At 59.6% G+C, this 17,464-nt stretch overlaps 2 protein-coding genes across 2 annotated transcripts in view; both read right to left on the bottom strand.

The window, feature by feature from the left end:
* Nucleotides 1-1,198: 1,198 nt before the first annotated feature.
* CHRNA10 (cholinergic receptor nicotinic alpha 10 subunit) lies at nucleotides 1,199-3,485 on the bottom strand. Its single transcript, XM_041401189.1, has 5 exons — nucleotides 3,415-3,485; nucleotides 3,017-3,162; nucleotides 2,547-2,701; nucleotides 1,785-2,317; nucleotides 1,199-1,683 (listed from the first exon to the last, which is right to left on the bottom strand). The coding sequence occupies exons 1-5, from the start codon at nucleotides 3,473-3,475 to the stop codon at nucleotides 1,199-1,201; spliced, it is 1,380 nt and encodes a 459-aa protein (XP_041257123.1). The 5' UTR covers nucleotides 3,476-3,485.
* A 1,225-nt stretch (nucleotides 3,486-4,710) lies between these two features.
* The window catches only part of NUP98 (nucleoporin 98 and 96 precursor), a 38,689-nt gene continuing 25,935 nt past the window's right edge, over nucleotides 4,711-17,464 (bottom strand). Inside the window, exons 23-34 of the mRNA XM_041401143.1 lie at nucleotides 16,502-16,677; nucleotides 16,129-16,373; nucleotides 14,651-14,880; nucleotides 14,117-14,386; nucleotides 13,074-13,231; nucleotides 10,793-10,936; nucleotides 9,315-9,457; nucleotides 8,605-8,826; nucleotides 7,505-7,746; nucleotides 6,517-6,671; nucleotides 5,775-5,886; nucleotides 4,711-5,089 (exon numbers count right to left, since the gene is read on the bottom strand). Coding sequence (XP_041257077.1) covers nucleotides 4,878-5,089; nucleotides 5,775-5,886; nucleotides 6,517-6,671; nucleotides 7,505-7,746; nucleotides 8,605-8,826; nucleotides 9,315-9,457; nucleotides 10,793-10,936; nucleotides 13,074-13,231; nucleotides 14,117-14,386; nucleotides 14,651-14,880; nucleotides 16,129-16,373; nucleotides 16,502-16,677 — 2,309 coding nt within the window. The 3' untranslated portion in view covers nucleotides 4,711-4,877. The remainder of the gene's footprint in view (nucleotides 5,090-5,774; nucleotides 5,887-6,516; nucleotides 6,672-7,504; nucleotides 7,747-8,604; nucleotides 8,827-9,314; nucleotides 9,458-10,792; nucleotides 10,937-13,073; nucleotides 13,232-14,116; nucleotides 14,387-14,650; nucleotides 14,881-16,128; nucleotides 16,374-16,501; nucleotides 16,678-17,464) is intronic.

The following is a 17,464-nucleotide window of genomic DNA, read 5'->3' as shown; positions in this document are numbered from 1 at the left end:
CTGTCACTGGCACAGGCTGGTGAAGAGATTCCCCAGTGACCTGCGGGGCCCCCAACCTGGCTGGGGTGGCAGAGGCCCTGGTGATGCCAGTCTGCGGTGTCACAGCATCCCATGGTCCCTTTTATAGCCCAGCTGGTGGGCAGAGGCCCCTTTGTGACAGTGTGGGGCAGGGAGAGTCCCCTGTGTGACATCACAGGACAGGCAGGGGCCCCTGTGTGACATCTGAGTGCCACTTGACAAAGGGGACATGCCCAGGTGCCAGGCTATCGAAGGGGAGCCGTGGGGCCACCCAGGAGCACACAGGCAGTGCTGGGCAGTGCAGCCCCCATGGCAGCTCCCCAAGCAGTTCCAGGAGCTCCAGGAGGCCTTCCCAAGGTCCATCCGGAGCTGCTGGGACTTCTCATTTTCTCCTGCAGGACTTCAGGACACCCTTGTCACCTCCTGCTCTGCTGTCCCTTCTTCCAAAGGCCACCTCTCTCCATTTGTGCTGCTCCTTTCCTTGCTTTTCTGAGAACCCAAAACTCCTCCTTTGGTGGTCGCTGTGCCCAGGAGAGCCTCTCCCCATCACAACACCCACCAGTCCTGGAGAGTTTATCATCTCCCTTCCCTTCCCTTCCGTTCTCTTCCCTTCCGTTCTCTTCCCTTCCCTTCCCTTCCCTTCCCTTCCCTTCCCTTGGCAGGGCAGGGTTCCCTGAGGGGCCAGGCTGCCATGTGACAGTGGCACAGGCTGGGCTGGGTGGCACAGATGGACCACGGGACCAGCCTGCCCTGGCCAGGGTGGGCAGCGGCTCCAGAGCTCGTGCTGGGCCCTGCACTCCTTCCCGTGGGAAGCCCCCCACCCCTCTCCTGGGGAGCCCCATCCCTCAGCCAGGGCTCAGGGCCTGACCCCCCCATCCCTCCCAGGGCCACCCTGCCCCGGGCAGCCCCCCTGTCCCAGGCAGCAGGGGCAGGACACACGTTCCACGGTTTATTTCCAGTTTGGTGCATTTCTCAGGTGCAGGATGCCGCGGGGGGATGTGGGACAGGGGCTGGGACCCCCTGCAGCTGGGGGTCCCACTCCCGGGCACCTCCTCCCCAGTGACGGTGCAGCTCCCGCCCTGCCGCTCTGGGGGGACCAGGGACATTTGTGTCACCCTCACGAGGCACCCGCAGCCCCTGCCGTCCCCGGGGGGGTCGCAGTGCCGGGCCCGCAGAGCCATCAGGCAGCGTTGCCCAGGACCAGCACGCTCATGAGGAAGACCATGAGGAAGAAGACCCACATGAAGAAGCGGTCCATCACCTTGGCCACCTTCTTCCACTCGCCGGTGCGGCGCTGGTTGGCGCGGTGGCGCCGGAAGCAGCCGGCGATGTAGCCAACGTTCCTCAGCAGGGCGTCGTGGTGGCACAGGCAGTGGTCCCAGGGGCAGCCCCTCACCTCCGCGCCCACCTGCCCCTCCCCGGGGCTTTCCCCCGCTCCCCCGGCATCCCCCGCGGCCTCCCGCCCGCCCGGTGCCCGCCGGGGGCTCTTGCAGCTCTCGCCCACCTCGTAGACGCAGCAGAGCCGGGCCATGTGGTGCAGGATGAGCCGGCGCGCCCAGGGGGGCACGGGCCGGGCGCCCGGCCCGCAGTGGTGCACGTTCATGATGAAGATGGTGAGCGCGGTGGAGGCCGCGATCATGGTCATGGTGGCGATGTAGTACTTCCCTGCGGGGGCAGCGGGCGCTGGCAGGGGGCACGGGGGTCCCGCTGCCCCCCGTGCCGAGCCCTGACCCCAGCCCTGGCGCGGAGCCCGGCGCCGGGCTCACCGATGAGCGGGACGCTCTCCGAGGGGGGCATGCTCTCGGCCACCAGCAGCTGGAACACGGTGAGGGCCAGCAGCACCGTCACCCCCAGCGACACCTTCTCCCCCGAGTCGGCCGGCAGGTAGAAGCCCAGGGGCGCCAGGAAGGAGACCATGATGCAGGGCAGGAGCAGGTTGAAGACGTAGAAGGAGGCGCGGCGGCGCAGCAGCAGGGTGTAGGTGACGTCGGGGTAGGGCTCGGAGCAGCAGCCGTAGGTGATGACGTTCCTCGTGGCCGGCATGCCCAGCACCTCCCACTCCACGTTCTCCACGAAGTCCGTCAGGTCGCCGGTGTCCAGCTGGTTGCGGAGGTCGATCTGGTTGCCGTTGTGGGTCCAGGAGCCGAAGGTGAGGCGGCACTGCTGCCCGTCGAAGGGGAAGTAGGACACGTCCACCTTGCAGGAGCTCTTGGTGATGGCGGGCGAGTCCCAAGTGATGTGCCCGTCGGAGCGCAGCACCACGTTGGTCTCCATGGAGCCGCCGAAGTGCTCGTCGGCGCTGGGCAGGGAGGGGTGCCCGTGGGGCCACATCCCCTCCCCGTGCCCCTCGCAGCCCCCGTGGTGGGGTCGGTCCCAGGCACACCCGGCTGCTGCCAGCACCCCCGCGCCCCCTCTCCCTGCATCTCCCCCTCCAGGACCCTCCTGCTCCCCCTCCCGAGGCTGGCAGCACCCCGTGCAGCCCCCCAGCCCCGGCCCCGGGGGCAGCCTGGGGGCCAAGCACCACGCACTTGTTGTAGAGGATGATGTCCGGCCGCCAGACGTAGCTGCTGGGGATGCGGATGCTGTCGATGCCGCCGTACTCGTCCTTGTCCCAGGTGAGGTGGGCGTCCAGCCAGGTCTGGCGGACCCACAGGTAGGAGGTGAGGACCTGGTTCCGCTCGTCCTGCCGAGGGGAGAGGGTGGGCGTGGGGGAATGGAGCCCGGGGCCGCCCCACTGCCCTCGGCCCCCAGCCCGGGTGCCCCGCGGAGCGGAGCTGGGCTCGAGGGGCTCGTGCTGCTTTTGGGGGGGAACCGGGCTGTCTGCAAAGTGCTCTGAGCCGACTCGAGGCCGCCTGGGCTGCTTTGGGGGCGGACCCGGGCTGGCTTCAAGGGCTGAGCGTCGGCGCGGGGTCGAGCAGGAGCCGGCGCGGGGCCGGTGCCGGTGCCGGTGCCGGTGCCGGTGCCGGTGCCGGTGCCGGTGCCGTGCCCGGGCGCTCACCATGTCGATGATCTGGGCCAAGGTGACCTTGAGGGTGACGTTCAGCGCCCGCTCCGTGTCCTCCACGGGGCGCAGGGCGCTGGAGTAGTTGGCGAAGAGCTCGTGGAGCAGTTTGTAGGCGAACCTCCCCGGCGCGCCCCGGCAGCCTGGGGACACCCGGAGCGGGGGCTTGGAGGGGCCGGGGTGCAGTCGGACCCCTCCCGAGGGATCCCCGGGACCCGGCCGCGGGACCCTCCGGCAGCTGGGAGGGACAGGGAGCACGACGGGACCCCCGTCCCCCCTCACCCAGCCCGACCCCCAGCCCCGGGATTCCCTGCGTGCGGGGCGATGCTGCCCCAGGGACCGGGGCCGCCCCCGCGCCCGAGGGGGGTCCGCGCCCCTCGAGCCCCCCTGCTCACCCGGGGCCGGGAGGACGCCGGCGAGGCAGAGGGCGAGGCACAGGCGAGCGCCGGGCTCCATCCCGCCGCAGGTCCGGGGACACGGGGGGGGCCGGGTGACGTCAGGGCGGGGACAGGGCGGGGGGGCACGGCCCCCCAGGCACCCACGGCGAGGGGTTACGGTGGGTGACCCCCGCGGGTCCCGGCTGGGAGGGGGCAGGGGCCGGGGTGGGCTCCGGGTGCGGCCGAGCCCCTTCGGGGATGGGTTTGGGAGGCGCTGGTGGCAGCAACGCGGTGCCTGTCACTGCCCGGCACCTGCCCAGCCCGGGGACACCGCACCTGCGACACGGGGACACCGCACCGGTGACACGGGGACACCGCACCGGTGACACGGGGACCCCGCGGCGGCGGAGGAGCCGAGGGCGGCTGGTGCTGCCCCGGAGCGGAGTGACCCCGCCCGGCGAGCAGTAAGGGACATCCCGGTCTCGGGAAAGAGCAAGGGAAGGGAAGAGGCAGATCGTTCCCGTTCGGTGGGAGGAAAATCCCGGGAGAGTGAGGGGCAGCGGCGCCGGGCTCGGGATGCCGGAGCATCGCCACTCCAGCCCCGGGGAATCCGCCGGCTCCTCTCCCGGTGCCTCCTGGCACCTTTCCCACGCCGAGCCCCGGCGGCAGATGCCGAGCGGTTTTGAGGCCGGAGGTTTTGTTTCCAGGCGGTGAATTATTCATCCCAGCCCGTCCCGCCCGGGCCGGGGCCGCTCAGGCCCAATTACAGTAATGGAAGGAGGCGAAGCCGCAGTGACCCGGCTCCTGCACACAGCCAGTGTCACCTGAACGTGCCACCGGCCAGGGACAGGGACACCTTCCCCTGTGCCAGGCTGCTCCAGCCCCAGTGTCCAGCCTGGCCTTGGGCACTGCCAGGGATCCAGGGGCAGCCCCAGCTGCTCTGGGAATTCCATCCCAGCCCTGCCCACCCTGCCAGGGAACAATTCCTCATTGCCCAGATCCCATCCAGCCCTGCCCTCTGGCACTGGCAGCCATTCCCTGGGTGCTGTCCCTGCAGGCCTTGTCCCCAGTCCCTCTGCAGCTTTTACACGAGCTCCAAAAGGCCACAACCTGGTTTATCTGGGTTCCAGGATGAGTGATGTTTCCTCCCGAGATGAAGGAGCCTACCCTGCTCACCACAAAGGTAAGGTGGGATTGTATCAGACATTCCTGGGCTGTCCTTACCCCCCACGCACCCAGCCCGGCGTGACGCAGCAAAGAACGCACGCCTACGAACCCAAACCCCGCCTCAAAAACCAAAGGAACCCACGGCAGTACTATAAACATTTTATTTGCGGTTTTCAAAAAAGACAGGAAAATAATCTAGAGCATTTATTTATATTTTTCCGATAAAAACCTTTCGATGCCCCTCCCGCGCGAAGCCCCTCCGCGGCGGCGCCCGCGGCGTTTCCCGGAGTCCTGCCGGCGGCGCGGAGTGGCGCTCAGCGCGCGGCCAGGGCCAGCTCGCGCAGGTAGGCCTGGGTGAGGCCGCGCAGCTCCTCCAGCGCGTAGTCCTCGGGCATGGGCAGGCGGCCGATGTGCGGGGCCAGCAGCCGCAGGGGCACGCGCGGCTCCGCGGGCTCGGGGCCCGCCTCGGGGCCCTGCTGCAGGCTCAGCACCACCCGCAGCACGTTGGCCACGCGCTTCGCCATGTCTGCAAGAGCGGGCGCGTCAGCGCGGTGTTCAGTGAAAGCGCTTCGCTAGGGGTTTTGTCCTGTTCTAGCTACAAAAGCAACACAAGCAGTAACTCAGGGACAGTGGCTCTGTGTGTGCTCCGCCCCGGGAGCGCCCCAGAGCAAACCCAGCCAGGACTGACAGGGGTGGGAGGCAGTTCTGCAGTGAAGGCACGGGCACGTGCTGTCCTCTCCCTGCTCCCTCCCTCAGCACAGGCAGTGCAGCCACAGGGGGAGAGGAAACAGGCTGTGCCAGGGGGGTTTAGGTTGGATATTAGGGAACAATTCTTCCCCCCTGCAGAAAAGGAGGCCCAGGGGGGTCAGGCTCTGCTTCCAGGGAACAGGGACAGGAGAGGGAACGGGCTCAGGCTGGGCCAGGGGAGGCTCAGGTCAGATATTGAGAAAATTCCTTCCCAGGGCTGTGCAGCCCTGGCACAGCTGCCCAGGGAGGTGGTGGAGTCCCCATCCCTGGAGGGATTTCACAGCCCTGTGGATGTGACACCTGGGGACATGCATCAGTGATGGCCTCGGCAGTGCTGGGGAATGGCTGGAAGGTCTTTTCCAACCTAAATGGTTCTGTGAGTTTGGGATACAGCTGCTGCCCAGGTGTCAGCCAGGTGTGGATCTGGCTGTCGCAGGGAGCTGCTGGGCAGGGTGTCACCATACCTGACTGAGCCAGGCGGTCCTTGGCCGTGTGGCACTGCAGCTGCTCTATCCTGTTGCACAGGGACGTCACTTTGGTGTGTAACCGCTCCAGCTCGTAGGTGGAAACATCCAGCTGGAAACAAGCACGGGTCAGCTCCAAGGCCAAACTCACCCACCAGGTGACACTACACCAAAACCTGCCTCAATTCACACCAGAGTGTCGCCCTGATTTTGTAAGACTTTGTTAAGCCTTCTGATGTTTGCATTCTTTCAACAAACTTTCTCACACACAGTTCTGTAAATAACCTATGTTTTGCATTCTTTCATGGAGGTGGAGAGAATTGATGGACCCTTGGTCTGTCCAGTGGCACTGGAGAGGTGGCACTGTCACCCTCCAATCCACTGTCACCTTTGGAAAACTATAAATGCTGGAGTCAGAAAATAAAGCTGCTTCTTTTTTGTTCCCCTCGAGAGCAGCAGTGTCTGTCTCATCATTTCGTGCCTTATCACAACACCAGAGCAGGCAAAGGGGAAGCCTGGACAGGAATGGGCACGGAGACTGCTGGGTTTGTCCCGTCCCTTCCACTCGTCGCTGTCACACACCCACAGGGCACAGCCAGCAGACAGCAAAGCCCAGTTTTAGAGCTGCCCCATGCTCTGTTTGAAGTGCCTGCCAAGGAGAAGCACTGACCCCCCCTCAACAGCCAGTGAGAGCTTCGTTAACCCCCCGTGTGAGCCCCCAGGGGGAAGCAGCTGCCCGTACCTGCCGAATCCTGTCCAGCATCTCGTTGACGCGGATGTAGTCGAGGTAGACCAGCCCTGCCAGCTCCCAGTCCTGGATGAGCGCGCTGCGCTCCGGGGGCGCCAGCTCCTCCAGGAACCCTTTCAGGTACTTGTAGTTCTCGTTGATAATTGCATCTGGAGAGAACAGGAGTTAGGAACAGAGGCCACCCAACTCCCACAGCAGGGACACCCACACATCAGGGAACAGGAGGGCCACTGCTGCCCTTGTCCCCAGAGGCCCCTGTGCTCCAGGAAGGTGGGGCTGTGCAGCAGGGAAAGCACTGCCTTGCTCCCCTGCTTGCTCAGGAAATGCCAGGTATCCAGGGAGAGCTGCTTTGGAACTGCCAGGCCCTCTGTGCTAACTCTGCTGCTCCAAACCCAGCCTGATGCCCTCACTGGCCATCCCATGGCTTGGAATCATGGTGCTAATCACCGGTTTGGGTTGGGAGGGACCTTAAATATCATCCAATCCCACCCCATTCCACTTATCCCCAGTCCCTCTGCAGCTCTCCTGGACCCCTTCAGGCCCTGCCAGGGGCTCTGAGCTCTCCCTGGAGCTTCTCCTCTCCAGGTGAGCACCCCCAGTGTCGCCCTGATTTTGTAAGACTTTGTTAAGCCTTCTGATGTTTACATTCTTTCAACAAACTTTCTCACACACAGTTCTGTAAATAACCTATGTTTTGCATTCTTTCATGGAGGTGGAGAGAATTGATGGACCCTTGGTCTGTCCAGTGGCATTGGAGAGGTGGCACTGTCACCCTCCAATCCACTGTCACCTTTGGAAAACTATAAATGTTGGAGTCAGAAAATAAAGCTCTTCTTTTTTGTTCCCCTCGAGAGCAGCAGCGTCTGCGTCACCATTTCGTGCCTTATCACAACACCCCAGCTCTCCCAGCCTGCCTCAAGAGCAGAGGGGGTCCCACTCCCACTCCCGCGACGCAGGACGCAAGAGGAGCTGCAAGACCCACCTGAGGCCAAGTGCCTGACAACCAGCTTGTGGCACTGGTTCCAGTGCCCAGCCTTGAAGAGGAAAAGGGCCTCTTTGTGCTTGTCACCCTCCGTCCTGGCCCGAACGGCCTTGGCCTCGTGAATCCAGCGCGGGGGCACGCACAGGCGCTGCGTCAGGAAGCTCTCCTTGGCCCAGGACTCGGCGCTCTCGGCCAGGGCGCAGTGCCGGCTCAGCAGCTCCCGCACGGCCTTCTCCCGCACGCTGGGGACACAGGGCAGCTGTCACCGCCAGCAGCTCTGCTCCCCGTCACCCACACACGGAGCAGGACGCTGAGACAACACGGGCCTCAAGGGCCCTCCCCCCACACACCGCTCTGGGGTTCTGGGGTTTTCCCAAGTGGCACAAAGCCCGCCACGTGCTCCATGTGGGAGAAGCCTCTACAACCACAGGTCTTTAGGACTGACCCCAAGTGATTTCAAGGCCCAGGACAGTCACTCAGGGTCACTCAGGGCGTGTCCAGGCCCAGGACAGTCACACACTGCGTGTCAAGGCCCAGGACAGTCACACACTGCGTGTCCAGGCCCAGGACAGTCACTCAGGGTCACTCACTGCGTGTCCAGGCCCAGGACAGTCACACACTGCGTGTCAAGGCCCAGGACAGTCACCCAGGGTCACTCAGGACATGTCCAGCCCAGGACAGTCACCCAGGGCCACCCAGGACAGTCACCCAGGGTCACCCAGGACAGTCACCCAGGGTCACCAGCCAGGGTCACCCAGGACAGTCACCCAGGGTCACTCAGGACATGTCCAGCCCAGGACAGTCACCCAGGGTCACCCAGGACAGTCACCCAGGACAGTCACCCAGGGTCACTCAGGACAGCCACCCAGGGTCACTCAGGACAGCCACCCAGGGTCACTCAGGACATGTCCAGCCCAGGACAGTCACCCAGGGTCACCCAGGACAGTCAGCCAGGGTCACTCAGGACACGTCCAGGCCCAGGACAGTCACCCAGGGTCACCCAGGACAGTCACCCAGGGTCACTCAGGACACGTCCAAGCCCAGGGTCACCCAGGACAGTCACCCAGGGTCACCCAGGACAGCCACCCAGCGTCACTCACTGCGCGTCAGGCTCGTGCAGCATCACGAACACGGCCCATTCCCACAGCCCCTCGCTCTCCAGCTGGGCAGCATAACTGGTGTTCAGCACCCCCCAGCTCTGCTGGGACAGGTGGGAGTAGTTCAGGGCCCGCAGCACCTCCCACAGGTGCCAGCTGAGGCGGAAATCCAGCGGGTCAGAGGTGACACTCCTGGGATCCAGCAGCTGGTCAAGCTCGTAGGACCTGCAGAGCAAAACTGCTAACTGGGAGAGCTGATTGTGCCCACAAAATCACATCCAATCCCCTCCCTTCACCCACCTCCAGGGGTGTGATTTACATCGGTGTGGGGCTTTGGTTTTCTTTTTTAAGAAGAAAATTAACAATATTTATGCTGAGCTCTCGTGAGTCTGCACCCAGACTGTCACCCCTTTTCCTCTGCATGTGCTCCCCTGCAGCTTTCTCACTGCCTTCAAAAAGGGCAGCTACAGAGAAACCTTCCTGCTCTCTTCAGACACAGAAAGCACCTACAACCTTACAAAAGTGCCCCAAAGCTTAAGGTTCCCCATCTCCACCATCCCCAGGTGACACCACCTGTCAGGGGAACATGTGGGGCTGATTTTGGACAGCTCCAAGAGGTTCAGGCTGATTTCATACCCCTGGGTGGTGAACTCAGGCAGTCACTGACTGATCATCACTTTTCTAAATACTTGTTGAACTCTTTGCCCACTTACCTGTCACTGTAGAGCTTTAACAAATGGAAGCAGACATCTCTCAGGGGCCTTCCTCCGTTGTCATCTTCCTCAATGACATACCCAGAATCTTCCAGGTAAGGAGGCAGAGGACAGCAGGCGTATTTTTCACACTCTGAGGTGTTCTAGGGAGATAGTTTTAACAGTAAGTTTGCAGATCATACTCTGAACAGAACTGAATTTCACAGCTCAGCAGGCTCAGGAGACTTTTTCTGCACCTGCAGTTGTAATCTCCCCAAAACCAACATGAAAAACCTGAACTCAAAATGCCAGGGCAGGTTCATCTCTCACACTGAGCTCTTAAAAACCACTGCCTGGAGCTACAGCCAGCTCTCACACACAGCCTGTATTCCCAAAGGCTTTTATAGCTGGAAAACCACACAGGCCCTGATGGAATGAAGTGGGTGCACCCCAGGGAGCCTTCTCTCTGCAGCTAAGCAGGGTCTGGGCAGCCACGAGCAGCACAGGACACACTGAGTCAGTCAGAACAATCAGCTGAGAACTTGCACTACAGCTGGCCATTCAGAAGTGCTCAGCACTGTGCACACTAAATACTGAACAGACACCAGTGACAAGCTCCCAGACGAGCTGCTGTGCTCAGCCTGCCTTGAGGATGGAGGGCTGAGCTGCCTTTAGTTAAATGATTAAACACGTTTTTCAGCAGAACCCTTTGTCCTGCTGTACACAGAGCTCTGCAGCAAGACACAGGGCTCTGCATAATGCATGGAGCCACAGGGCTGTGGGGCAGGGGCTGGGGGGGCACACATGAGGTGTGGGGCAGGGGCTGGGGGGGCATGGGGCAGTGTCTGGGGGGCTGGGGGCACACATGAGGTGTGGGGCAGTGTCTGGGGGCACACATGAGGTGTGGGGCAGTGTCTGGGGGGCACACACGGGTGTGGGGCACCAGGGGCTGCTGGACAAGGCAGCTGAGGATTAACGACCCCACAGTGGGAGGGAGAACAGGCTGCCTGCCTCAAAAGGGCTTTCCTGCTGTTGGTCACTGTCCCTCTTCCTAATTCCGTGCAGCTGTCTAACAGCTGGACAAAACTGGAAATGCTCCACAAAAGGGTTTTCTCCACACAACTTATGATTCTATAGAATCACACAATGCTTTGGGTGGGAAAGGACCTTAAAGATATCTGGCTCCACTCCTGCCATGGCAGGGACACCTTCCCCTGTGCCAGGCTGCTCCAAGCCCTGTCCAGCCAGGTCTGGGATGCTTTTAGGGATCCAGGGGCAGCCCCAGCTGCTCTGGGCACCCTGTGCCAGGGCCTGCCCACCCTGCCAGGGAGGAATTCCTTCCCAGTATCCCACCCTCTGGCAGTGGGAAGCCATTCCCCCCTTACCCTACACTCAATCCCACAATCAGCAATTCCTGGCTGCTGACAGGAGGCTCTGTGCAGCACCAGCAGGCAGCAGCACCCCGAAAGGCTCCTCTTGTGCAGGAGGGAGTGACTCACCTGAAAGGCCAACTCGTACATGGCCAGAGCCTTGGAGATGGAGGCCGTGGGGGGCAGCAGGTACCAGAGGTGCACGGCCACGCAGCGCTTCCAGTCCAGCAGCGAGCACACGTTGACAGTGATCCTCTCGGAGAGCTGCCACACCTGGGGCCACCAACAGACCCTGCTCAGCCACACCTGGAGCCACAGACCCTGCTCAGCCACACCTGGGGCCACCAACAGACCCTGCTCAGCCCCCCCTGGGGCCACAGACCCTGCTCAGCCACCCCTGGGGCCACAGACCCTGCTCAGCCACCCCTGGGGCCACAGACCCTGCTCAGCCACACCTGGAGCCACCAACAGACCCTGCTCAGCCACACCTGGAGCCAGGTGTGCAGCAGCAGGAGGTGGCTCTGGGAGGGAAGGAGGAGGAGACCCTCCCTGCAGTGCTCGTGGCTCTGTGACACAGCTCCAGAGGGGGGGTGATTGGGAAGGAAAGAAAGGAAAGTTTCCCTAAAGTAACCATCTTTTTCTTAAAAGTTAATGATTTCTATCTGGAGTTTCCAACAGGCACACCACCACCTACACTACCTCGTACAGAGCCAATCACAGCTGACCACTGCCACAGGTGACAGAGAACCAGTGCCTGCTGAAGAAACCTTCTCCTGACTCAGTTTCCTGATAAAAAGTATGTTAAGAAAACCCTGCATCCCTCCTAAGACGCTCCAGAAAAATCTGTTTGGACACTGGGGACTCAGAATTGTTTGCATTTTGAAAATTGTCTTATGGGTGCTCTTGATTGTTTTTGTCATTTTGTGTTCAGTTGATCCTTCAGAGAAGCCTTCTCAATAATACCAAAAGGGGGAGTTGTGGGGACCTACACTACCTCATACAGAGCCAATCACAGCTGACCACTGCCACAGGTGACAGAGACCCAGTGCCTGCTGAAGAAACCTCCTGACTCAGTTTCCTGATAAAAAGTATGTTAAGAAAACCCTGCATCCCTCCTAAGACGCTCCAGAAAAATCTGTTTGGACACTGGGGACTCAGAATTGTTTGCATTTTGAAAATTGTCTTATGGGTGCTCTTGATTGTTTTTGTCATTTTGTGTTCAGTTGATCCTTCAGAGAAGCCTTCTCAATAATAGCAAAAGGGGGAGTTGTGGGGACCCTCAGAGGTATTCCCTGGGTGAGGGAGACACAAGAAGCTTCCCTCAAAAGCTGTTTTACCCCACTGGCTCCTTCCCCTGCTCCTATGTCCCTGAGCCACTCCCTCCCCGTTCCCCCAGTGGCCCTCATCTTTGTACTGCCCCCAGGCCACTGTGCAGCCCCTGCCTCTGGAGGCACAGGGACCTGGACTCTGCCCCTGAGCATGCCCTTGGACCCTGAACACCTCACTGCAGGCTGAATAAAACATCTGAGCATCCCTTGCAAAGGCCCTTTCTGCTTCTCTTGTATTGCACTAAATAGTTACTCAGCTGTTTGCACTGGGTGTTTGGCAATTTGCACTGTTCACACGTTTTGTATCCTCTGGCCACGTGGTCTTCCCCTTTTCCCCCTCCCCTAAGTGTCAGTGTGGTGGTCTCTCCCTGGTTTACCCCTCCCCTCAGCCCTCCTCACTTGTATCCCACAGGCTGTAGCCCCTCTCCTCCAGCCCCCTTTCTATTAAGTTGTTTGTCCAGAGCCAGTTCTCATAAGCCCTAGAAAAACACTTAATACCCCTAAGGATAGATAAGCTACACTTTGGGGGCATAAAATAAGCAGGATGGCTTCTGCTGTGGTGTTAGAAACAAAAAAGGTTTAATAAAGGCAAAATAACAAATAGAAAAACTCGAGCCAGGTACAGAGGTCTGCCCCTGGTAGAAACACTTCACAAAAGCCCCTCTTCTCCTTTGTTCTGTTCTTTTCTACTTGATTGATCAGGTGGGACTTTTTGGCTTCTATCCAATTAGGTGTTCTCTGGTGTTTGCTGAAGTCCCTGAGGCCCTATGAGGTGGCTTTCCACCTAACAGTTGAGAGAAGCTTCTGGGCTTCTTTCCTTTTTTGGGGGACAAAGGTTAGTTTTGCCACTCTGTCATTAGGGGGCACATTCCTACACCCTTCCAGTTCTTACAACCCCCTGGAAGCAGCTGGCCGGCCTCTTTTCCACCTTGGAAACAAACTGAGGCCGTTCACCCCCGCGTGGAGATGAGTGCTTCTGGACTTTTCCCTCTCACGTTGGGGTGGGCTGGGGTCCGCAGCCAGCCAGGACTGGCACACACTCCCTCCCCCTGATGTGCTGCCGGCCCCGGGGCCGTGCTTACCGGCTTGCCGGCCAGCAGCGCGAAGAGGCGCAGGCGCTCCTCCCGGATGAAGCGGTCGCTGTGCAGGCGGTGCCAGTCCACCAGCTGCAGCGTCAGCAGGTCCCGCACGGGCTGGCTCCCGGCCAGCTGCGCCAGCAGCAGCGCCAGCCGGTGGTCACCTGCGGGGACACGCTCAGCTGCACACCTTACGGCCCCCACACGAGGCGGGGGGCTGGGAGGGATACTGAAACACATCCCGTTCCTGCCCGTGGCAGGGACACCTTCCACTTAGGTCAGCTGCTCCAAGCTCCGTCCACTGGGGGATGGAACAGTTCCAGGAATGGGGAAGGCCACAACTCCAGTATTTCTTACAAAATAAATCACTCCGTAAACACCTGGTATAACAGACAGGGATAAAACCTGCCATAAGGCTCTGAAAATACACGTTTTTAACCCAAATATAAAATGTCTGAACAGAAGCTCAATTAGAAAGAGCATTCATTAAAAATTCAAAGGAGTGACTAGGAAAACTCCCAGTTCCAAATGCACTCCAGCAGCACTTCCTCACTGGGGGTAGCTGACAGAGCCAGTGAAGGGGACAAGGGAGTCCAGCAGCAGCCCCTACCCAATCTTTAAGGCCAGGCTGGACAGAGCTTGGAGCAACCTGGGATAGTGGAAGGAGTCCCTGCCTGTGGAGGAGGGTGGGACTGGATGGGCTTTAAAGTCCCTTCCAGTCCAGCTCATTCCATGATTTTGTGGTCACTGACAAGGGAACATTTCACATGCAGAGCAGCCAGTGACGATGAGCACTCTAAGTTTAAACTCTTCTTCTACATGTCCTTCCTCCTCTACACAAAAGCTGTCATTTAGGAACCTTACAGAATCCCAGAATACCCTGAGCTGTAAGGACCCACAAGGATCACCCAGTGCCACCCCTGCCCTCCCCAGACGCCCCAAGCCCAGCCTGGGCATTGCTGGCAGCGCTGGCCAAAGGCTCCTGGAGCTCTGGCAGCCTCGGGGCCGTGCCCATTCCCTGGGCAGTGCCAGCAGCCTGGGGTGCTCACCTGCCTGCTGTGCCAGCCTGCAGGCCTCGCCGATCCTCTTGCCCGTGAGGCAGCTGAACACGGCCTCGACGTGGCTGCCGTGCCGGGACAGGGCCACCTCCTCCTCGATGCGCGCGGCCGCCGTCTCCGACAGCCACCGCGAGAACGCCCTGCGCCGCTCCAGCGCCAGCACGTACTCGCTGGGCTCCTCCAGGCTGGCCTCCAGCTCCTTCAGCTTGCCCCAGATGGCCTCACATAACGTCCAGGCCAAGCACCAGTGCTTCACAGCGGCTGTGGGGACACACACCCGGCGTCACCAGTGGGAGCACAGAACCCAGAGGGGCTCATGGGAGGATAACTCTGGAGGGTTCACTGTGTTTGGAAGGGGCTGCCCAGGGAGCTTTGCAGTGCCCATCCCTGCAGGTGTCCCCTGGGGGTGGCACTGAGTGCTCTGGGCTGGGGACAGGGTGGCCACGGGGCACAGCTGGCACTGCCTGGGCTGGCAGGGCTGTGCCAGCCTAAACCGTTCTGTGAGAAGGATCATTCTGTACTCACTCTCTGTCGCAGTGGGATCCTCAGATGCTTTCCTGGCCCAGTCAGCATAGTCATGGATGGCAGAGACTCCAGGGTTGGGGGCCAGGAGGGGACAGGGCTCATCCATATGGACAGTGCTGTGCCTCAGCTTTATCTCCAGAGGGGTGAGATACAGCTCCTTGTCTCTGTCCATCTTCCATTGTTCCAAGCTCAACTTTTCCACGTGAACTTTGAAAGGGGATTCTCTGAGTCTGGAGGAAAAGAGGAGATAGACCAAGTAGCAAAAGTTCTGCATGTTCTCCATGCAAGTGGAGCAGCTCATCCTGCAGCTTGTCCTAATTAACACTACAGTAAAACATGACCCAAGGCATGAAGATCCTGGTGAGAGTCTGGGATTTGGAGCCAGCCTTTGGGATCCTGAACAACCTGGGGTAGTGGACGGTGCCCCTGGCCACAGCAGTGGGTTGGAACAAGATGGTCTGAACCCAAACCTTCTGTGATTTGGTGAATAAACTGTGACTCACTGAACTCTGCAGAGGCAGCAAGCACACCTTCACCCCTGCTCATTCCTCAGCACTTCACATATGCTGGAGAACATCCAGACAAGCTTTCTGGAGCACTTAAATGGTGGGACTGGGCTATATTCCAGTCCAGTTCAGGTATGGAGACCCTAAAGGCCCACGTGCTGCTGGATGCACAGGCAGTATGAAGGCATCTGAGAACTGAGAAGCTGAACTAGAACTTCCTCAGGTAGGGCAGATGTCCTCAGGGAGAACCAGGAGACTGGAAGCTTTCTGGCCAACAACTTTGAACCTTCTCTTTAACCTCGTGCTGGGTGACAGTGCTATTTGTTTGATAAAAAAGAAAAACCAAATCCTCTTTACTACGCTATTCCAGAATTTGACAGAGATATTTTTGTGGAGAAGGGCCACGAAGGAGATCTCCATGGCCAACACCATCTTGCACCACTCCTGCATGTCAGAAGGAACAGCGACCTGCAACCAGGACTCTGCCAGCCATGGAGAGCGAGCCTGTCACATCCATCCTGAAGTGTTGAGAGCTTTGTAACAAGCTGGCTCCTGGATAAGGGCCACGGCCAGATTAATCTGCCCGAGATACAAACAGGAGGAATGTAGAGGATTTTGTAGATAGTTAGCTAGCTAACAAAGATCATGCTGGAAGCAAGAAGGAGACGAGGATAAAAGCGGCAAGGTCACTGTGCCCTTGCCGAAACTTGAGGTTGTGGGAGAAGCTCGTTAGCTAGCAAGAATGAAGGAACGATAGCAGAAACCATAACAAGGTGAACACAAGAATGTAAACGTAGACGTAGTTGACTGATAAATGACTAAGCAATGATGAGCTCAATTTTTGCAATATGCATTAGCCTTATTAACACTGCCATAAATGTGTGTGCCTATCCAATAAACTTTTGAGGCTTGTTGTTCATCATCTGGTGTGCAAGTCTTCCTTCTCCACCACTGAAGGAAAGCACTACTCACGATTTGGGAGCCGCGGGGGTCGGCAGGAATCCGTATTCCACGGGCTCCACCTGAGCATCTTCCACGTCGCTCGAGCCGCCCAACGGATCTCCGCAGTTCACCAGCGTCCAGTTGGGTCCCCAGCCAACGCGGAAGGAGCGGCCCATGAAGAGCCCCATGTCCATCAGGAGCTTCCCTTTTCCGTAGGTGATGGACCTCTCCAGAGGGACGAGCCCGCGCTGCCTGCGGGCCCCCACCGTCTTCACCTGCGCCTCGGGCACGGCCGCGGGCACCGCGAACGCCGAGGCCGGCGGCGAAGCTTCCCTTTTCCGTAGGTGATGGACCTCTCCAGAGGGACGAGCCCGCGCTGCCTGCGGGCCCCCACCGTCTTCACCTGCGCCTCGGGCACGGCCGCGGGCACCGCGAACGCCGAGGCCGGCGGCGGCGACGCCGACCACAGCGCGGCGCGGGGGGGACTGCCCAAAGTCCTGGGGCCCTTGGCATCTGCCACAGCAGCACTCGGTGCTTGGAACAGGACACTGGCAAACTTGGATTGCAGCAGCCCAGCAGCTGATGGGGAGAAGCAGGAAGAACGGTTCAGTGGAAGTATTAAGTTGTTTGTCCCAGGGCCAGTTCTCATAAGCCCTAGAAAAACACTTAATACACCCAAGGATAGCTCAGCTACACTTTGGGGGCATAAAATAAGCAGGATGGCTTCTGCTGTGGTGTTAGAAACAAAAAAGGTTTAATAAAGGCAAAATAACAAACAGAAAAACTCGAGCCAGGTACAGAGGTCTGCCCCTGGTAGAAACACTTCACACAAAAGCCCCTCTTCTCTTTTGTTCTGTTCTTTTCTACTTGATTGATCAGGTGGGACTTTTTGGCTTCTATCCAATTAGGTGTTCTCTAGTGTTTGGTGAAGTCCCTGAGGCCCTATGAGGTGGCTTTCCACCTAACAGTTGAGAGAAGCTTCTGGGCTTCTTTCCTTTTTTGGGGGACAAAGCTTAGTTTTTGCCACTCTGTCATTAGGGAGCGCATTCCTACAGTGTCCCTCTGCTTTACTTTGTGGGGCCAAAAGTCTCCCCTGAAGGTGGCCCTAGTGCATCCATAAGTGCTGGTGCAGGAAAAGGCCCCTTCCTTCTCCCACCAGCTGTCATCACTGGCTCGAAAGCACCGCCGAGCTCTGGAAAGAGAAACAGCCCGTGGCACAGTGGTGCCATCCCTGCCCAGACGGGGCTTTCTGGCACAGCAGCAGCAGCAGCAGCAGCAGGGCTTGCCTTGGAAAGCAGCCAGAAGCCTCTGTAAGTCAGCAGGTTCCCAGGCTGCATCACCTCCTGGTGGGGGTGAATCCTGCTAG

Source organism: Onychostruthus taczanowskii, unplaced genomic scaffold, assembly GCF_017590055.1.
Source record: "Onychostruthus taczanowskii isolate IOZ18803 unplaced genomic scaffold, ASM1759005v1 scaffold187, whole genome shotgun sequence".
Lineage (NCBI taxonomy): Eukaryota > Metazoa > Chordata > Aves > Passeriformes > Passeridae > Onychostruthus > Onychostruthus taczanowskii.
Note: the sequence above shows the minus strand (reverse complement) of the source record. Positions and strands in the feature narration are given on the sequence as shown.